Source organism: Coloeus monedula, assembly GCF_965178545.1.
Source record: "Coloeus monedula genome assembly, chromosome: 1".
NCBI lineage: Eukaryota > Metazoa > Chordata > Aves > Passeriformes > Corvidae > Coloeus > Coloeus monedula.
Window position 1 is genome coordinate 23,021,490 of NC_138781.1, and position 20,408 is coordinate 23,041,897.

The 20,408-nt window shown below is 38.9% G+C and overlaps 1 protein-coding gene across 1 annotated transcript in view; it reads left to right on the top strand.

Annotated features, from left to right (window-relative positions):
- CDK14 (cyclin dependent kinase 14) overlaps nt 1-20,408 on the top strand; it is a gene marked incomplete at its 5' end in the record, with an annotated part of 318,948 nt that overhangs the window by 236,678 nt on the left and 61,862 nt on the right. Inside the window, one exon of the mRNA XM_082290375.1 lies at nt 17,452-17,591. Within this exon, the coding sequence (XP_082146501.1) occupies nt 17,452-17,591 (140 nt within the window). The remainder of the gene's footprint in view (nt 1-17,451; nt 17,592-20,408) is intronic.

The following is a 20,408-nucleotide window of genomic DNA, read 5'->3' on the forward strand; positions in this document are numbered from 1 at the left end:
CTTTCTGAGGCCAGGGTGTTTAAAAGTTGCATTCCAGGATGGACTGGCCTATTTTGGGATTGTTATTCAGTGAAAACTTCCAGAAGAAAGCAAAGTGAAAGGAGACAAGTCCACATAGCTTGAGTCTGTTATTTTGTTTCAAACATGGCACAGACTATGGAATTGCTTAGATCTGATACTTGGGAATCATTTTTGGTTTGGGATTCTGTTGTTTGGGTTTTTCAGAAAATCTTTACCTTAGTTGGGTTTTGATTAAAGAAAAAGCACTCTTCTAATTGTCACATTTATCTCTTCACCTCCTGTCCCTACACCAGCATTGCTCATTGTAACATGGTCTGTAGTACCACTGAAGGAAAACTCAAGCTCTTCAGCACAACAGAAACAAAAAGCTTTAGTGTTGTCGTTGTGGAAACCTTTCTGATGGACAAACCCAAGAAGCAATAAGGATTTCGGGCAGTACCGAGCAGAGGTGGGCTGGCTGTGTGCTCCGTGTGCACTGTGAGCACATCGCTGGGGTGCTAGGGCCATGAGCGACCACGGATCATGCTGGGGGAGCAGGGGTGGAAACTGGACACAAAATGAAAATACTTTTTAGAAGTATTTGTAATGTAGAGGCCTGTATATGCCTCTGCCTCCCGAAAGTTTGCAATGATACTGCTGCACTGGAAACAAGAAACATTTCGTATTTTCCGGGTTTTCCCTATTTCCCATAACTAGCCGGTTGCCCGAGGGGCCTCGGGACGTGTCAAGACGACCCCTGCGGCAGAACGCGGCGTGCGCAGCCCCCGCCCCCCGTGCCCCCCGTGCCCCCCGTGTCCCCCTGTTCCCCCCGTGTCCCCGTTCCCCCCGTTCCCCCCGTGTCCCCGTTCCCCCCGTGCCCCCCCGTGTCCCCCGTGTCCCCCTGTTCCCCCCGTGTCCCCGTTCCCCCCGTTCCCCCCGTGTCCCCGTTCCCCCCGTTCCCCCCGTGTCCCCGTTCCCCCCGTGCCCCCCTGTTCCCCCCGTGTCCCCCGTTCCCCCCGTTCCCCCCGTGTCCCCCGTTCCCCCCGTTCCCCCCGTTCCCCCCGTTCCCCCCGTGTCCCCCTGTTCCCCCCGTGCCCCCCGTGCCCCCCGTTCCCCCCGTGTCCCCCCGTGCCCCCCGTGCCCCCCGTGCCCCCCGTGCCCCCCGTTCCCCCCGTGTCCCCCCGTTCCCCCCGTGCCCCCCGTTCCCCCCGTGTCCCCCCGTTCCCCCCGTGTCCCCCGTTCCCCCCGTTCCCCCCGTGTCCCCCGTGTCCCCCTGTTCCCCCCGTGTCCCCGTGCCCCCCCGTTCCCCCCGTTCCCCCCGTGCCCCCCTGTTCCCCCTGTTCCCCCCGTTCCCCCCGTTCCCCCCGTGCCCCCGTGTCCCCGTTCCCCCCGTGCCCCCGTGTCCCCGTGTCCCCGTGCCCCCGTGCCACGCCGGCCGCTCCCGCCGCTGCAGTGCCGCTCTGCCCGCGCCAGGGGGCGCTCGGAGCCGGCAGCGCCGCGCGGGCGGGCGCGCGGGCGGCCCAGCAGCGCCTTTTGTTGTTTATTTCGCTGCTTAGTGGGGTTTATTCAATTAATTTCAGGGTGGTGGAAGCTGCTTGTTTGCACTTAAGCGCCTTTTCTTGTGCCCACGTCGCGCTGTTTTCTGTGCGCGTAGCACCGCGCGGGGCTGAGCTGCAGGCGGCGGGGCTGAGCCCACGCGCGCTGCGGGGATTGTCGTGGTACGGAATTACAAAACGCTGATTGAAGCCAAGCGCTGAGAAAGATCTCTGCAATTGCTCCATTTATCCTCTCGCCAAGCTGAAAAATCCTTTCTGATTTATATTCCACTCTCTCTTTCAAACTGGAGCAACCACAGTGTTAAAATGTTATACCTTTTGAAACTTCAGGGGAAGATGATTCCTAAGTAACCTCATTGATACAATGTTTATCCTGACGGTCAATTTATTTTTGCTTTATTCTAAATTCCCCCTCTTTTGTGTTGCTAAGCTTTAGGTATTGTGTTACATCCTCTTGTCCCAGTTAAAAATACTAATAAGCTTCCTAAACTGAACCACAAAAGCTTTTGTCATTTTTGTTTCAGTGTACTAATAACTCTATGCTGCTTCACTACTAAAATTACATTGTTACTGCCCTGTACCTTTCCCATCCATGACAGCAGTGACAATACCGCCCCAATGTACATGGATGTTCTTTGTTGTTTTCTGCAACATTTAATTCAGTATCTGGCATTGGACTAGAGTTTGTTGGCATTATTAACTCAGGACCTATCCATATTTGGGGTTATTTTTCTGTGGAAATAATTGTTTGTAGTGTTCTATGCCCTATCTTGTTTTTAGATTTTCTGCCCTCATATCCCACTACTGTTAGTTTCTTTGTACTAATGTCTTCGTCTTTTGTGGTGATTTCAGCATTTAGTGTCATCTAAGGGTTGATTCGGTATGCAGGGTATCCCTTAGTCCAGGTCATTAATAAAGATGTTAAATAAAACTGTGACTAACGCTAATCCCTCTGGCACACAGCTGGACACTTCCCTTCCAACTCAGCACATTGCCACTCATCATTACCCTTTGCTTATAGTCTGTCTGCCAGTTTTCAGTCTATGAGATAGTGTATCACATCCAAGCTCTTTGGAGCTTGTCCACAGAGCAAGATTTTTTAATAGAAATTGCAGCAAATGTTATCTTTTGTTGTTTTGTTCCACCAATTATTAAGTCCACTTAAGAAAAAAAAATTATCTGGTGTCTTATTCATTAGTCACCTCTTCTTTTGACTGCCATTCTGTCTTATTTCTGCTGAAATCTAATTTTGCTTCCATATTGTCTTTCATTTCTGTTGTCTGTATTTCCCTTCTTTGTGTTTTCCTGTGTCAATGTCCAACAAATATTTGCCAAGATTCTCTTATTTGAAAACCAGAAAGGAAATATGGGCATATATTTATATTTTTTTAAGTCTAGTACCATACTGTAGAATGCAGAGCAAAATTAGGTAATATTACAGTAACATTTCTACAGTAATAAGCCTATGAAGAGAAATGAGGAAAGAGAACTAGCTATTCTTGTGTAGAATTCCTGGAAAGACTTTTAAAAGATGCCTTACATTTGTTTGCTATCCTCACTAATTCCCTAAGAATTCCTTAGGATATTGAGACGTATATCAGATAGACATGTTTATTTGGTGTTTCCAGGTATGATTTTTTTCCAATAGATGTTCTTCATTGATGTTTTTGAGTACTTTCTGATCAGCTCTTCAGCTGTTCTTTCTCCTTATGCATTTCTACATGCCAGTGTTTCATTAATTTCTCAGAATTATGTTTTTGGTAGTCTGTTACTCATATGTTGCCGTAGTGTCTGTGTTCATTTCTTGGTTTGAAGTCTAATACTTTCTGTTCAGAGGCACCAGGCATCATTATATCCTCACATTCTGAATTCTACCCTCTTGCTTGAGTTCTGTACTGTTGGCTTATCTGCTGAAATTCTTCTCCAGATAATGACATTGCTGACAAAATTGAGTCTCTGAGATGCGTTTAAAAAATATTTTTCTAAGGAATTGAAGACATACTGTGAAGGCAGTAATATAAATGAAGTAGACCTTACTGCTGGCTCTCTCATTATTTGTACGTAGCCATTAAAGGCAAGATTCTTCCAAAAGGAGAGTGAAAATGATAGGCAACTTGAGAACTGGGTTGGCATTCAAAAGTGCTTACTGCTAAGCAACTGCTCTTGGCTTATGTGGCTTGATATTATCCTCTGCTGCTTGTTCTTTATTACATATCATTTTTCTTCAACTGAACAGTTCCTTTGATTCTCATCTTAGGGTCTCAGAAATGTAGATAATTTTGAGAGATGGTGCAGACAGGCAATAAGAATAAAAATATGAATAATGTTCCTGGGTTTTGTCACCACTGTAGATGGCTTAAGCCAATCTCAAAACTCATGCTGTTTGTCTCCATTGCCAGCCAGAGACTTATGACAATAGTTAAGATTTCTGCAGTGATATAACATTGTAAATTATCTTTGCCTTAGGCAAATACTTATTTTACTGACTTTTATGAGGATCTCATGTGGGGGTTTTATTGTAATTTTGACCACTGCCTTTTCCCTGGTAGGATCACAGGTATTCAGGTATTGCCATTCATGAGCATCTCCTGGTACTGTCTCTCAGAATTCATTCAAGAAAATCTTCATCACTTCCTTTCCTGCATTTTTGGTTGTGTTGCTTCATGTCTCTGCCTTCAGATTTCTGATGTCTTGCCTGCCATATAGTACAGAGAAATGAGAATTTTTGCTTTTTGATTATGGTTTTCTTCTTTTTTTTTTTTTTAATTAGTGATGCAGAAACACACATCATTGTAGGAGACTGGTGAAAACTGATTTTTTGCATAACTTTATTTGCTAGCCAAACAGTTTAGTACACAAATTTAGTGATTTCTTTAAATGACCTGGCTAAGTTTTAAGTTATTGTTTGAGAATTTGTGAAAGATGCTGGTTGCAAGCAGGTCATTATGTATATATGTTCAATGCCTGCTTGACCCATGTCAAAATGGGAAGATGGGAGACTCTCACCCTGTTGATGCATTAAAACAGAGAGGTTAGATTATGTATCTGCAGCAACACACTGTGAATAACGAGCCTCAGCACAGGGCTGGTGCACCTGTCATTGCTGGAGGGCAAAGAGGCAAGTGGTTCCAAAGGGAACTGACCTTTTTCTTTCAGGCATTGAGTCAATCCCATATCCTAAGGCACACATTCTGCGTTAAAATTATTATAACTCTCCTGGCATTCAGCTGAACAACAGACTCCAGTGAAAAATCTATGGAAAAAAAACCCAAAATATGGTGATGATCGTAGTTTGTCTACTGTTTTTAATTAAGCCTTTATAGGAAATATATTCCATAATTTTGAAAAGCATCAGTAAAGTTCTCCTCTGATAAAGATTAATTTTATTAAAGTTTAAAATAAAATTTTGAAATTGTTTACCTGAATTGGCAGCTCACTAGATAGCAAAATGTAAATGACAATGTTTATCACTAAATGTGATTCACAAAAAGCCTGCATCCTTTTAAATTCTGTAATACTGTGTATATCCACTGGCTGCTACCTCAGCTGAATTTCTATCTGTAAGATCTGATTTACAAATAGACAACTTTCTGTTAAATTATTCACATCTCATAATAATTGATGTAACAGAGTTGATCTTACGCTGGAGCATATTTGATCATAAATTCAATGAAAACAGCCACCATCTTTGTGATGTTTGTCCAGCTAAATCCTTCAGTGAATAAAATAATGAAGATGCCAGCTGTGTTTGTTTTATGATCACTGCTGCAATAGGAGGCTGAAAATACAACTGAAAAAAAGGATCTAATTTTTCATGTCGGGTTTCTAAACTCAGAATCTTACTGTGAAGAATTTAAATTGAAAAAGTAAAATTTTTCCTTTTGTCACATTCTCATAAATGTATTGTTTGCTTTTTTGTTCCTATTGTTTGGGAATACAGAATGGTTTTAAAAGATTGATCCCGTTTGGATGTCTGTGGTATGGATATTTGGATATCCGTGGTCTGTGGTAAGGAAATCTTGTAAAAGTAGGTTAAATTTATGCTTTTCACTCCAACATCATTAAATGTTAAGAATGGACCATCACTTTTGCATTGCCTTCTTTGGTTAGATTTCATAGTAATTTTAAAGTTCTGTTTATTACTATATACTGTTAGTGTGCCTCAAACTAATTTCACCACCCTGACATAAAAAAATCATGCTCTGGATCATTATTGGCCTTCCTTCAGCATTATGACTTTTGCAGAATATTGTTACATTCCTTTTATTTCTTTCATATTTGATCCTTACAGTGCCCTTGAGTCAAGCTTTATTCGGCAACCATGAGGGCATGAATTTTCCTGAAATGTTGACAGACAGTGTTTTGTGAATATCATTTTTCTGTCAGCTACAGCTCACATCTGTACTGCAAACTAAAGCAGAGCCAGGGACTATATGCTGGCCCCGAGGCCATGTGGCAGACCTTGGCTACAGCTGTGCTAAGTAACACTTGGGCATGCATCTCCTGTGGGCTTTATGTGGTCCCCATGCAGCTGCAGGTGCAGTTATTATTTTGGGGTTGTTCAGCATTAGGTTTTTAAATCAAAATTTCCGGCATAAAGTAAGACTCATGGTGCAGACCATAGGAATCATGTTTTCTAGTGTAATATATGGCGTACCTTGCTTGTAAGAGCATAATACCTGCTGCCTTTTGGGAATGGTCTCTGGCACAAGTTGTTCCCTGGACTGTGTCCAGGAGTGAGTTTGGAGCATGCTAGTTGACATGGGCCAGATAATCCAGGGGTAATATGGCCACTCAATAGTTGAGCAGTCAGGCTCTTTCCCTAGCCCTGCTCAATTCAGCAATAAGGCTTCAATGGAGAGATTCTTACCATTCCCTGTGCGCACCTGAGCATATTCCCAGTGAAGTTTCCTACTCACACTGTGCTACCAGTGTTCTTTGTCACTTAGGCCTGAAGCCTTAGGAAAGGAAAAATAAGAAATATCCCTATCCTGTGCATCCAGAATGATATATACATTTTGCCTTTTTTTCTTCACAGCTTTTCCAAGATACTTTTTTGTCTTCCCCAACCAACTTTGTCACTCTCATCTTGATTATCATAATATACTTCTCATGTCCTCTCCTGATCAACATCCTTCTTCAGATCATATAAAAAGCAACCAGTAAATTCAATTTTTTTTTTTTTTTGGTATTGTTTAAGTCTCATCCCAACACTGGCTCTTTCACTCCCTCATTTTTGAGCCCCGTATTTTCAAAATCCTCCAAAATTTTGCCTCTTCTTCTCTTTCTTCACAAAGCTCTTACTCCCTATTTTTATGTCAGTGATCCCTTTCTCATATTTAAGACTTCTCCTGTCCCCTTGATAGTTCAGGCAGACTCCCGCTTTCCTTTCTGGGAATCAGATGGGCTTATGCCCAGATAGTGAATTTATCAGTTGTTTGTGGTCCTTGACTCCAGGCTTCTTGTTCTCAGTTTGGAACGTGCTAGAACTTGTCTGCCTCAAATATCTGCTTTTGCAAAAGCTTGATGTTCATTTAACACCATAAGATGAGACCCAGATGTTTATTTACCGGCCCATCGAATTCAATGACAGCACACATGACCAGAGCTCCATGGATTCCACAATTCCATGTGTGCAGTATCTTTTGAAGATCCACCTGCTTTTTTGGGTTGTTAGAAGTCACCTGAGCTCAGCTGGCAGTCAATTTTAAGTGAGAGTTGGCTCTTTGGGAAATCTGACCTTTAGTGGTCACTACTATAGATATCAATTTTGATTTTAGTTCTTAAATCACCTATGCTGATTTATGCCTAAATAGCAGTAACTCCCTGCTTAGCTGTCTCTCTTTCATGATACTTTGACAGGATTGGATTTGCAAAAATAGTTCAGGGTTGAGTTCTTCCCTACTGCAAGCCAATTTCTGAGTGTCAGGTAGCACTGCATCCTCACACATATGTAAGTACAGGCACTGAAGATATACATATTTCAGTAATTGGTAGTTAAAATAGATGGAGTTTGTGACTTGGTGATTCACCTCCAAGATGTTTATAGTTAAAAAGGCATAAATGCTTGTGTTAAATTCAAACAACTTTATAAACTGACATTTCAATATAGGTATGTGTGGATATGAAAGGTTTCACTCTTTTAAAAAAATCAGTGGGAAATAATGTTACATTTTCTCCAAACTGCATACTAGAGAGTTCACTGTTTTCTCCTTCCCTGGTGGTCCCTGCCTAGGAAACCTAGGTTTTTTTCCCCTGTTCAAGTTCAAAGTCAATTCATACATTACCACAAACATACTTGTCTCTTAACAAGTATTACTGCCTTTGGTGTCAGTCACTGGATTCTCAGTCTGACTGGTTCTCCCTGCTCAAAGAGGACCTAATGTTCACTTTAGAAAGTTTCTGTCTCCATTAATGTAAAGAGAAAGTGGTGTTCTGAATTGGGAGAGTGGATCTGGAGAAGGAATGGTACTTTCTACAAGGCAGTGCTGGTGTGAATGTGGTGTCCTATCCTGTGCTCTCTCCTGACATCACGTGAACCAAATGCTTGAGGGTCAGGGAGCTGCAGATAGTCCTATGTGATGTAAGTCTGTCTAAATACAGACATAATAATACATAATGAAGTATTCTTGACTGCATAGCTTGAATATATTGCCCATATGCTCTCATTACAACCATTTCAGTCTCCTCCTCTCAGAGTTTACTAGTCCTGCATCATTTCCCTGTTGTGTTTTAGCTTAGGAGTATAGTTGCAAAAGGACCGGGATGCCTGCTTTTACATAATTGCTCAGTCTCATTGGGTTCAGCCAGGCACCTCATCTGCATAAAGTTAAATACATGCATATGCCTGGGGTCTGTCTTCCTGAGCTTTCCAGGCTTGGGGCATTCCAAATCTCTCTCTGCCTTTAATGAGCTGTATAAATAAATACAAAGTACTCCTGTTAGTTCCATATCCACAAAAATGTATTCTATTAGCTGAGAGGTATACAGTAATAGAAAAGATCAGACCCATCCAATGTTTTAGGTAGTGGTGGGAGGACAGGACAAGTAGCTGCTTCCAAGTGCTTGATGGATCTGAAGCCCCAGCAAGACAGATTTGTAGGTTAACTGTGATAAATGATCTTTGGCTTCACTGACTAAAGCAAGGTCACATTTCTCGGGGCACTGCCTGCATGCTGCAAACCTTGTAGCAAATTCTTGTTGAAGTACTGAGCAAACAGACCAGTTCTTATTTACATTAGAATGAAATTAAAACTTCTCAAACCCAAGATGATAAAATATCAGACAAGAGGGCAAGGATTCATAGAGCAATATTAATGTTTATTTACTAGCACTTAGTTCTGTCTTTGTTTTGTTTGTTTTCTAAAGGCAATAGGTCCAGAAAGACAGCTGGATAAGGAAAAATAAGGAAGACTCTGTTTATGTCCCTAATGGGTGCACCCACTTAACAAATTTGAAATTCAGAGTTTGTTTTTGTTTCTTTTTCTTCAGAATATCTTTTGCATGGATTTATTTGGAGAGAAGCAATTCAGGTTGTCGAGGGTGGGATGAGGAAAAGCACAGAGCTTTGACTGCATTGTGTGCCAAAGGTTTATTTCAGCTATTTCTATGTTGGGGGTGGGGGGTTATTCCTTTTTTTTTTTTTTTTTCGTTATGTTCAGCCAGTGAGGAAATAAATATGTGAAGAAAGAATACTATGGAATGTTTACTCCACTGCTATATTTTCTTCCTTTTATCATGCCCCAAGATTCACTGAAGTTGATATAAATTCACCATGCCTTATTTTAAAAAGCATAACAGAAAGGCATTCTTCCTTTAAGAGTCAGACTGTAAAAGGTGATTTTCTTTCACTCAGTTTGGTTTAAGCCTGTAAAAAGCATTAAGTGAAAAATCTGATATATTTGTTAGGGCATTTATTGCATTACTAACTTATATTTTCAGTTCTCAGTGAAAGGTTTATAGAGAACATAAACATTGAAGAGTTTTGTTCAGGATTAAAGTTATATTTTCTCCATTTTCTGGTGAAATAATAGTTCATAAAATGATTGGGGTGTTAGTAATTATTTTTGGCTCTGTTTATTTTCCAAGGTTATTCTGTTCCACTTGCTGAGGTGCACAAAGACAGCCTTTAAAAAACATTCACCTTGATCAGAAGATTCACGCCCTTTAAAGAATTTCAAAATAATCAAAAGCTTCTGACTAGATGTCACCACTGTGTTGTTTTTCTTCATTAATTGCACTTACCGCTAACAAAGGTATTCCAGTAAACTTAAATCTGGCAAATTCAGTAGTGGTCTGTTGTGGTGTAAGTAATGCCCTATGTCTTCCATAATTAGTATCTTTAATACTGGCCTAATTGGGATCCTGAAAGAATTAAAATAGTTGATTGGTGGTGGCATGTAAAATCAAAAAGAAGTAATTGCTAAATTCTTTCTGGGACAAAATGGTAATGCACATTCTAATTAAAATTTCTTAGGAAATACTTTTTCTGGGAAATACCTGTATCTAAGAGAAACTGCTGAAAACTGAGTGAAATAATGTGAATTACTTAAGGTAGTCTTCTTTTAGTTTAATGAGTTAATTCTGATTTTAAACAGTAGCAAACACTGTACCCAGCAGTCATGTTGCATGGACTATCACAATCTCAGAATTCCAAGGAATTAAGGAAGTTATGTGATCGTATCATAGAAAACCACATTCTCAATACCTTAGGGTATGTTATCACTGGACATATATTTTATGTTGCTGTTTAAATAAGCTTTTCTTCACTTTAGTGTCTACCACGTAGACTCCATACTTCTTGCTTCATTTGATGCTCCAGCATACGTTATCCTGGCAAAAAGATGCCAAACATCAAATGTAAACCTTACTCTGTGTCAGAAGTGGAAGGAATGAGTAGGAAAAATGTCTGCAATATTGTCAATGAACAGTATAAGCAACCTTCCTGACCAGAGCTGTCAATAGTTGGTGCCTGCTTTCTTTGGAAGGTTTTGTAACTCAGCATGTTTATTCTGAGGCATCAGAGCAAGAGCTACCCTGGGTGCCTGTCAGGATACAGAAGAAGAAAACTCAGGATACTTTTAGGTCTGCTGTATATTGACTCTTTAAGCTTAGCCTTTAAACATCACATCAACCAAATTCAGTTTTTAAAAGTGGTGTGTTCTGTAATGGTGTTAATGTTCTGCTTTGTGAAGCAGACCTTCTAAGCTGGATATCACAAGCATGGTTGTGTTGAAGAAATACAGTAACACATCTGAAACAGACACTAAAACATATCAAATCTAGTGCAAAAGAGTCAGGGAGAAATAAATTCATATCTAAGCTTTTATCTTGAGTTGCATTCAGTGATGACACATACAAATAATCAAGTTGTAATTGAGCATAATGGCTGTTGTCAAAAGTGACTCACCTTGTGAGGTTGGATCACTTCATTGTCTAGCTTAGGTGTGACCAAAATGAGTCTCTGAAGCCTAATGTGACTCACGAGCAGTTTAAGCATCTTAATTCTCTGTTCTAAGAAGTTCAGGAGCTGCAACTGTAATTTTGGTTTACCTACTGGGTCAGTAGCTTCTTTTAAAAATCTGTATATGCCATTATGTACCTAGGGCTAAATCTATATTAATTAAAATAGAAAACCTAGTTGTGTATCTTGTTAGAACTGTCATTTGTTACGTTCACCTTTTTTCATGAAGTGCTATTCACCTTGGCTGCTTTCCAACTCACGGCATCTGTGCAACTGTCAAGTGAGAATTAGTTCAGACAGGCCAGGGTTCTTATTACCTTCCTGGAATGCACTAAATGAACTTACCTTCACAGCTTTCCAAATGGGGCACTGACCTCTGCTACATCGACACTAACAGCAATGCCAAGGAATCAAACACTGACACTGTTATTTTTATCTCTGTTCCATATCAGTGAATACTTGTCATTGGTTGTCATGGCTTTTATTCTAATAATAAATATTTTGACCACCTTTTCAGTACTTCAGTGAATAAAACTGCTCATGCTGTAATATGGTAATATAGTTAAAGGTCAAACTAATCAAACTAAAGATCAAACTAATTTTTAAATTTCCAAAGAGATGGTTTCATACACCACCATGGAAATCATGATGGTCTGAAGACTGTGGAGTGCAGTGTTGAACAGGAGCACAGAGCAAGTACAGACACTGGGAGCAGTATAGCCACATTAGTGCAGGCTTTGTCCCAGCCTAGCTCATCCAAGAGCATGATGTTGTGCTAACGTGGCAATCTTGCTTTTATTCAGGTGCTGAGCTAGAAGAGTACAATTAAAGTGATGGCCTAGGGAGCCTGGAGACTGGATTCTCCTACCCTGCATATGTAGAGAGCTCAGTGTTTCTGAATCTAAACTGTTGCCAGCATCTCAATTTGGGAAGAGCAAGAGAGGCATCAGGTGTTTGGAGACATGCCTTTTTTAAGGAATCTGCACAACCCAGGACCGCTGTTGGCATCCCCATGCAGGTGTGGGGTGCAATCCAAACAGTGAGATGTCACAGGGGCTCTGCTTGATTGTATCATTTATTGTATAGTTGGGTTGAAGTACCTCTATATTGTACTGTAGAGCAAATACTGTATTCTGTGATTGATCAGCAACAAGCAAAACTCTGCTTCAGTAAGCCTTCAAATGGTTTTGTCTCGCTTTGTTCATCAGTTTTAGTCCTCAGTACCCTTTGTATAAAACACTGAAAAAATGGTAACATCTTTGCTCTGTTAGATTCTCGTCTTGAGGTACCACTTTATGCCTTCATCTGTATCAAAAGCTAAAAGCCTCACATCAAAACTTGCGTTCACTTGTTGTGGTGGTTTCTTGATGGCTAAATAAACTCTACAAAAGCTCCGTGGAGGCACACCAGGCACGTTAGGGAAGCGGCTCCTGCACGCTGGAGCTGGCACGTCAGGGCTTTGAAGACGGTAGGTGTTCTCGGCATGGTGGCAACAACAGAACAGCTGTTGCAGTGCATAAAAGGGAAATGCTGCTCAGGTAGGCCCTGCTCTGATTCGTGTTTCACATAGCTGCTGCTACTAGGATCACGTGTATATTCAGAGGTATAAACTATCAAGGCACATGAGGACGTTTCTGTATCAGCTGGTTAGAAGACAATGAATTTTCAAAGGAAGTATTAACTACCAGACATGGTGTTGTACAGTTCTGTACAGAACTTAAGAGAGGCTAAAGCCTGGGATGAGGGGGGAAGATTGCTGTCCTCAAGCAGACGTGGGTGAAAATGGGGAATACTGCCATTGTGGCAGTGCACTGGGAGGTGAGGTACCGCAGGGACTGTACAGGAGCCCTGTTGTTGAGGGGACCAGAGCATCCTCTGTGAAATGAGCTATGAGGGTTGCCATATGGCCTGCCTGTTTTACACCAATTTGTCAGTTCTCTTCATACCATTAAACTTTAAACTCTGCTAAATGTTGTGATTGTTCAGGTTAACTGTGGTTTTGTCTTTCAGCACTTCAGGTTGCAGGAGTTTGCTTAGAATAAAGAACCAGCTGAGATTTCCAAAGGGAATTAGGTGCCTCACTCCTCTAGGCCATGCCATAAATGCCAGTCGAGAAATGAATTAATGATACACTGCAAGAATCGTATCTTCACATGGAAAATGTGCACAGTAAATGATTTTTGCTTTGGGAAGTATTTACCTCGTGCTGCTAGGAGCATATTATCTCCATTTGTTTTAATGCCCATTTGTCTTAATTATTAATGTGAATTTGAACTGCCTTCTTCATTGCATTTAAAAGCAAATCACTCCAAGTTCAGAAGTTCACTGCACATGCCCCAAACTTTTTTTTTCTCCAGAGCTTAAACCAAACTTCAGTGATCTTAGTCATGTTCTGCTTGACCAAATACTGACCTTCCTCTGCAGTAGAAAGACATTTAAGCCTGTTTTCTGAAATTAAATCAAATTCTTGTAATCCAATGAGATTTACAACTGCTCAAGTCTAGTCAGATTCATATAAGTTTCAAGTGAGACAGGTTCATATGGTGTTTGTTTTTCTTGAGCTGATGCTGTATATAGCATTTGGGATTAAATTGAAAATCAATGTGTTTCACAAATGTCATCAGAGTAGGTGTGTAAAAATATTCCCAGTATTTCTCAAAACAATATCTATGTATTATTTAATGCTCATTGCCAAAGGTTTCTCTGTATTCTGCTGTACACATTTTCTGAAAGTATGTATGCTGTCATGGCTAGTAACTATTCCTCAGTGATTAGTGTGACAGTAACTGAAGCGTGAATATTGAGACTTGCCATATCATGCATGCCAAGTTCCTATATGGCCCAACTGCTGTGAGACAAAACATGCTATTATGTTTTAGACACAAAGCCATATTGTATGAAATTCCATCCTGTCTCGTACTGAAAGAGGTGTATTTAAAAATGAAATTTTTTTTTTTCTTCAGTTCTTTTTGTTAACTTCTGTGTTAGGTATTTAACTACTGAACCCCATCAGAAAATTTAGCCTTTGTCTCTATTGAGGAATCAGGTTTCAAACTTAAAACGGAAAAATTGTTAATGTTTTAAGGAGGATATTTTAAAGAGACTATTGGCAAAAAAAAAAAAAAAAGAAAGAAAATAGAAACAAAGCAATCTTTCTGATGTTCTGACCACAGAGGTTATGTGCTAAATGGGGTTTTCCAAACAATTCTGGTGTAGCAGATGTAATTTTAATACATGATCATACAGTACGTTTTTCATAAGTAAAGAATAGTTTGTCTTTAAACAAAGCAGCAAAATTAGTCATGCATTCCACTGAAGCATCAGTTTTTAATACTGACAACCTTAGGAGCCCACATGCATATGCTTTTTGCCGTGCCCAGTGATTTCCAGAAGTGACCTTTGCAGAAGACACGAGTTTTGGAGAAGAATTTTTTCATTGCTGCATAAAGGTCTGTAAACAAAATTGGAATTGTAATGTAGAACTTTATAGATACAGCTGAGCTAGGTGAAAGTGGTGGTTTGATCCAAGAGTTACTTGGATGATCTTCTTTGGCCTGTATTATGCAAGAGGTGATATTTGATCGTTATGGTCCCTTCTGAGATTAAAATCTATAAATGCTTGGAAACATAATACTAATAATGTAGCAACTGGGATCTTCAAAGCACTGAAAAACAACTAACACCAACCCCACACCCCTAACACTACTTGGAATGTGATCAGGGCAGATATATCTAATAGTTACAGCAGATTACACTATTTTTTCAGACTGTGCAATGAATTGTCTTCTTTCTATTAATTATAAAACCAGTTCTAATTATGACTCTTTTATTTATAATTATTTAATTAGTTGATGTGATCATTTTGCAGCCCTAGATATTTTTGTTGGATTTATATTATGTTAATGTATAATCTGCTGATTATTTGATGTTTATCTTTGGTGTCTCCACTGATTTCAGCAAACACGTAATTTTTGTGTCTAAACTGGGAAGGCGGCTTTGTCTTTCTAAACTGTTCCTGTTCAAAACACTTTCAATTTATATTAGTTATTCAGAATTTCTTGCAAAAAAATGTTAGCAGTATGCCAGGTACACTGGTAACCATTAATACAGTCAAAATGTCAACATCACTCTCTTCAAGGAGCTACAGATGTCATCCATAATTTCACCTGCATGTCAGAATTTGTTCATGTTTGAATGTTATTTTCTTTTGCTTCGCTTTGCCTTACTTAATTATCATCTCCACTATATGTGTGGATCAGCAAAGGAATGGTGTAATTCTTATATTGGAGGGTAATATTTCACTACTTAAGTGACTGCATTTTTCTGAATTAACAGTAGTTCTCATTCAAGACAGAGCAGGTTTACTACAGTTCCTAAAAAGCTCGCAGCTCCCTCTGTGGCAAAAAATTACGTTGGTGAAATGGTTTGACAGAACCTCTGAATGATTAATTGGTGCAGGGGGCATTAGGACTCAAGACAGGCCTCACAGACTCAATATAATCACCATCACCAAATCCCATGGAAATTTTGGATGTGTAGAAGAATTATTACCAATTCTCCTTGAATATTTGCCCCTCCTTTTTCTTTTCTTCATTAATAATAACCTTTTGTCTTGGTATTTTGCTGTGTTCTGTAATGAAATTATCTGTAATTTTCACAAAACATTTGCAACAATCTGGTAGTTTAAATTGTCTGTAATTATTCTAATTAATGATGTAATTTATAAGGAATGACTCATTCAAGATGTTTTTCTTTTGTCACAAACTGGAAATGAAAACAGAAAAAAAGTGCCCATCAGAAACACTGGACTTCAGCATCTGTTTAACCTGAAATAGCAATTCTGATATCTAATCCTGGGAATTCAAGAAGATTATTATTGATGAGATATAAATGTCTTAAAGTGGTCAGCACTCCTAAGCAATTCATCCCTGACTAATTTCTGGACATATATCCTGCCAGTTCTCAAGAAGAGATCAGATAAGCACAGTATTCAAATTTCTATCTAGCATACAGTTGCTAAAATTAAAAAGACAGCCAGTGGCATATTTTTTGAATGATTGCAAATATCAGCATATAATCCATATGCCAGTACATAATTGAGTAGAGATGCTTTTGACTTTCAATTTTTTTTATTTTTGACACTAACTCTAGTATGGACATGGACAAAAAGTTGTGTCTGACATTTGTAACTTAAAGTTCTCAGTGTAGTAACTATTTTTTTTATTTAGTGTTTTCAGTGTTGTCTGTTCCCTGTTGAAGAGACAGTTTTCACCTGCGCCTATACGGATTCATATAAATCATGCCATGTCAGCCCAATAAAAGAGTAATGCTGTTTAATCCATCTTATTGAATTTTTTTTCTGGAAAGTCAGCTTGAGCTGACAAAAATGAATATTTGCATGAAATGAGCTGTAGGATTATTGATTTTAGAGGATAACATAATCTTTTTCAAATGCTATGTTATTTTGGACTGCAATCTACTATCTAGTGGCTTTAGGAAACCAGTCCATGGTAAAAACCTTTTATAGACTTCAGCATTTACCCAATGAGAGATCTTTACTGAGCAAAGGCATGGTTGAATTTATGAAGTTTCCCAATAATAATAGCAACATGATATTAACAAGATTCATCACATATTTTTTTGACTTCATACAAAAAGTTTGGTGGATTTGGAAATTTAGGAGGCAGCTATAGGTTACTAGACCCAGGCCACATCTTGCTGATTACCATTTTATTCTCTCCCCTTCAAGTCTATTACTTTTAGATTATATTTTCTTACAGTATTCCCAAGGATTTTGCTCCCGATGAAACAGTAAATTTTCTCAGATTTCTGTAGGAAGCTTAGAAAAGATAACTCACTTAAATTTAATGTTTGCGTTGCATTAACACTTAATGAAGAGCCAACTCCCTGCCATGTGAATATATGAACAAGTAAGAAGTCAGTACTTCCTAAAAGTCTTTGTGAAACATGATGCATGTGTTGCATGTTAAGAATAACCAGATTTTAAAATTTGATACTTCACAAAGTTGTGTGAATGTTGCTGTTATTTTAAGCTTGGATTTCATGCATTTAGATGGTAATAAGCATTTGTTTCCAGCGCTGCAATTTTTCAGTCTGTCAGTATGCTCAATAAAATGTAAATGGAAGGATCAAAACAGTTGCTTTCAAGATGCTGTTGCTCATGATGCTTTAGCATGCTAGGCAGGGCATATGTGATATTGCATATTATATGCCCTGTAGTTGTAAAATTTGTATAAATTTTGAGCTGTCAATACAGAAATAATTCATCAACTCTATAACCAGAGGAATAGCTTTCCTGGTAGTGCTCCTGGCTATTAAGGCTTGGTGTTTCAACTGTGCTGACTGAAGATGGAATTAGTAAACAGAAAAATGATACTGTTTTTCAGAAAAATGTTCTTGTTTGTGTTTCAGGCTGAGCTGTGTGAACCATGCAGAAGATCTAGCCTCCAAACTACTCCAGTGTTTCCCAAAGAACAGATTGTCAGCACAGGCAGCTCTGAGCCATGAGTACTTCAGTGATCTGCCCCCACGGCTATGGGAGTTAACTGACAGTGAGTATAACCACCTCCAAATCGATTAAAAACAATGATTCTAGTTCAGACAGATGAACGTGTGTATGCCAACCCTCACATGCAGACAGCTTCATGGACACACACAGCCACACACACAATTGTGTAGATTGAAATTACATAGCTTGACACAGGACAAAATAGATTCAGGTTGTTTTTTTTTTTTTGCTATCTCTGCTCTGCAGTCTGCAGCCTGCTATCTTTGTATTTGATTATGTGTGGAGCCAATAGAACTGTCTGAATTGTCATAAAGCAAAAGGAAAAATGCAATTTACATATTTAGTGCTTTTCACTTTATACAGTACTTCTTAACTAGCTGCAGCATACGGGATAAAAATCCAGCTGTGTTTGGTTCACAGAATCTCTGTGTTATAACAGTAACCTTTAAGAAAGGACTCAGCATTCAGAAGTCTGAGAAACACAAAGTAAACAATCAGTTAACTTGCTGAATTAGACTGTGTACGAAGAGGATGACAGATGATGTTCTTAACTAAGAATACTTTCACTATTTACATACATCCTTTTGCTTCTTTTATTAAACAGAATGCATTCCAGTTGACTTGGCAGAAATGTTCCTATCATTGTGTATACTGTCAATTATCTTTTTAGTAATTTTAAATCATTTATATCATATGTCTGCATGTTGTTTTTCAGTGTTAAAACCACAGTATTTATTCGGGGTAAAAGGTAGTATAATGAATGATATTTTTTATTCAGAGAAGGTTCTGTTATTAAAAAAAGGTTTCACAAATGAATAACGGTCAGCATTTTGCTTTAACTCAGTATGGTGAAGAGATGCATGCTTGCATTACAGCACTGTATGTTCTTTTCTGTTTTCAAACATGCAAAAGATCTAAACCCAGTACCTCAAGGCAGAAAATTCAGAGATGCAACAATGCGTGTGTAACTACAGCTGATTTAAAAGTTTGCTTCTAAAAACTAAGCTCTCTTTCTGAATATTCATCCACAATAGAATATGTTTACGGCAGTGTTGGTACAAAAACTTTTGTCTTCCTAAAGTTTATCTTTTCCATCCTTAAGAACTGTAGTAGTCATACTTTGAGATGGTTCTGTGGCTTCGCTGTCCAAGTACCCTACTCCCAGCTCTGCACTAAAGAGCACTCTCCCATTTGTGGAATATGAACATTAAAATCAAAATAGCACCAATAATTTCTGTCCCTCACTGTCATAGACTGTGTTCTTGCTCTGCAAAAAGATCCCCAGTTTCCTCCTCTGCCATGGTGACCAACTACTCAGTTTGCTGACTGTGGTACTTGATAAGGAGAAAATTTAAAGGTTCAGTGTAAATTAATGCTGCTGTTGAAAGTCTGCCTTTGCAGAAACTGATGCAAAGAGATTCTTTTCTTCAGGACTAATGAAACATCAAGAATGCCAGTTCATTTATCCTATTTCCACTAAATGGAAAACAAAAATCACTCTGCAGTGGTGACATCTCAATCCTTCTGACTGTGTGATTTAGTCTAGCCAGGATTTTGAATTCTGAATTCTGCAGTAGTACTTTTCTGTTAATATGGACTTATTACCCACTTGCCACTTAGTTTATCAGTCAGTGGTTAAATCCAGTTCTATCAGTGAAGTAAATGCCTACACATTATCACTCTGCAGCAGGCTGCCAACAGAGACAGTCTCGTCCTAGTCATTAACAAGCACAATGTATGCAGAACACCAGAGGGGAATTAAAACCACAAAAAATACCTCAGGGTGGTATTTTTAATATGAGAATTTAATTTGTAATTTCACAGATTAAGAATTTTGGCTGCATTAATCCTTTTATCAGCTCACAGCAGGTTATTTGCAGAAGCATAACCATAAGGCGATATTCATTGGCAGAAACACGTCTTTGCATAACGTTAAACATCAGGAGCAGTGAAGCCTTTTGAAGGGGGGAGAATAAAGATGAAAAATCATTATATTTTAGAGCAAGGTTCTTCTAAATGCCTCCAGTAAAAATTTGAGTTACAGAAAGACTATTTCTGTGTCTAGTAGATAATCATTATGAAGCATAAATCCAGATGCAAGAAAGGACAATCCCAGTATCAAATACTACAATCATTTCTATTTAGTATGACTTGGATATACTTGTAAACATATTTACAAAACAAAGAGCTCATATACTTTGGAGAGTTGGGAAAATGTTTACTGTGTAGTGAAATTACCAGTTTTTGTGATTCTAGTTCTCTGTGCTAATATTTTACATCAAGAAACACTACTGATAGTTAATGAAATATAAACATATTGAGTCTTTATGTACAAGCAAAGTTACTGCTTTCTAATTCGGACACCACTGTGATTTTGCACGTCTCTGAAGTGAATAGTATTCATCATATTTTGTCCAATTTGGTCCTAATGGTGAATCGCAAATTTGGGGATTTAGCGCTAAAAACCAGGGAAAGACTCATATGTGGGTAGAAAGGCAAATAGAATGGATCAGTCAAATGACTTTCCATCAGAAAATTGTTTCCTTGGAATCACACTATTTCACAAAAGTATGGTGACTCTGCCTACACTGAAAAAGTAAAAATGAAGTGTTTGACTTTCTGTTTGGGTTTTGACCTTTAGTACTGTGTATTTGTATTCTATGTAATACTTTACAGTATAATTTTTTAATGGTGTTTATTTTAAAAGTGTGTGCAAAGTTAGTTTATGTGAGAAGGATGATTTTGCTTTTTTTACTTGGTTTAGTTTCAAGTCAAGGCATAATTTCATTTGGGTTGGAAGTTCAATTTCCAGATAAGCTCTGTCTAAAAGGTAGCCACTTTCAGTTTTTGCAAATAGTAA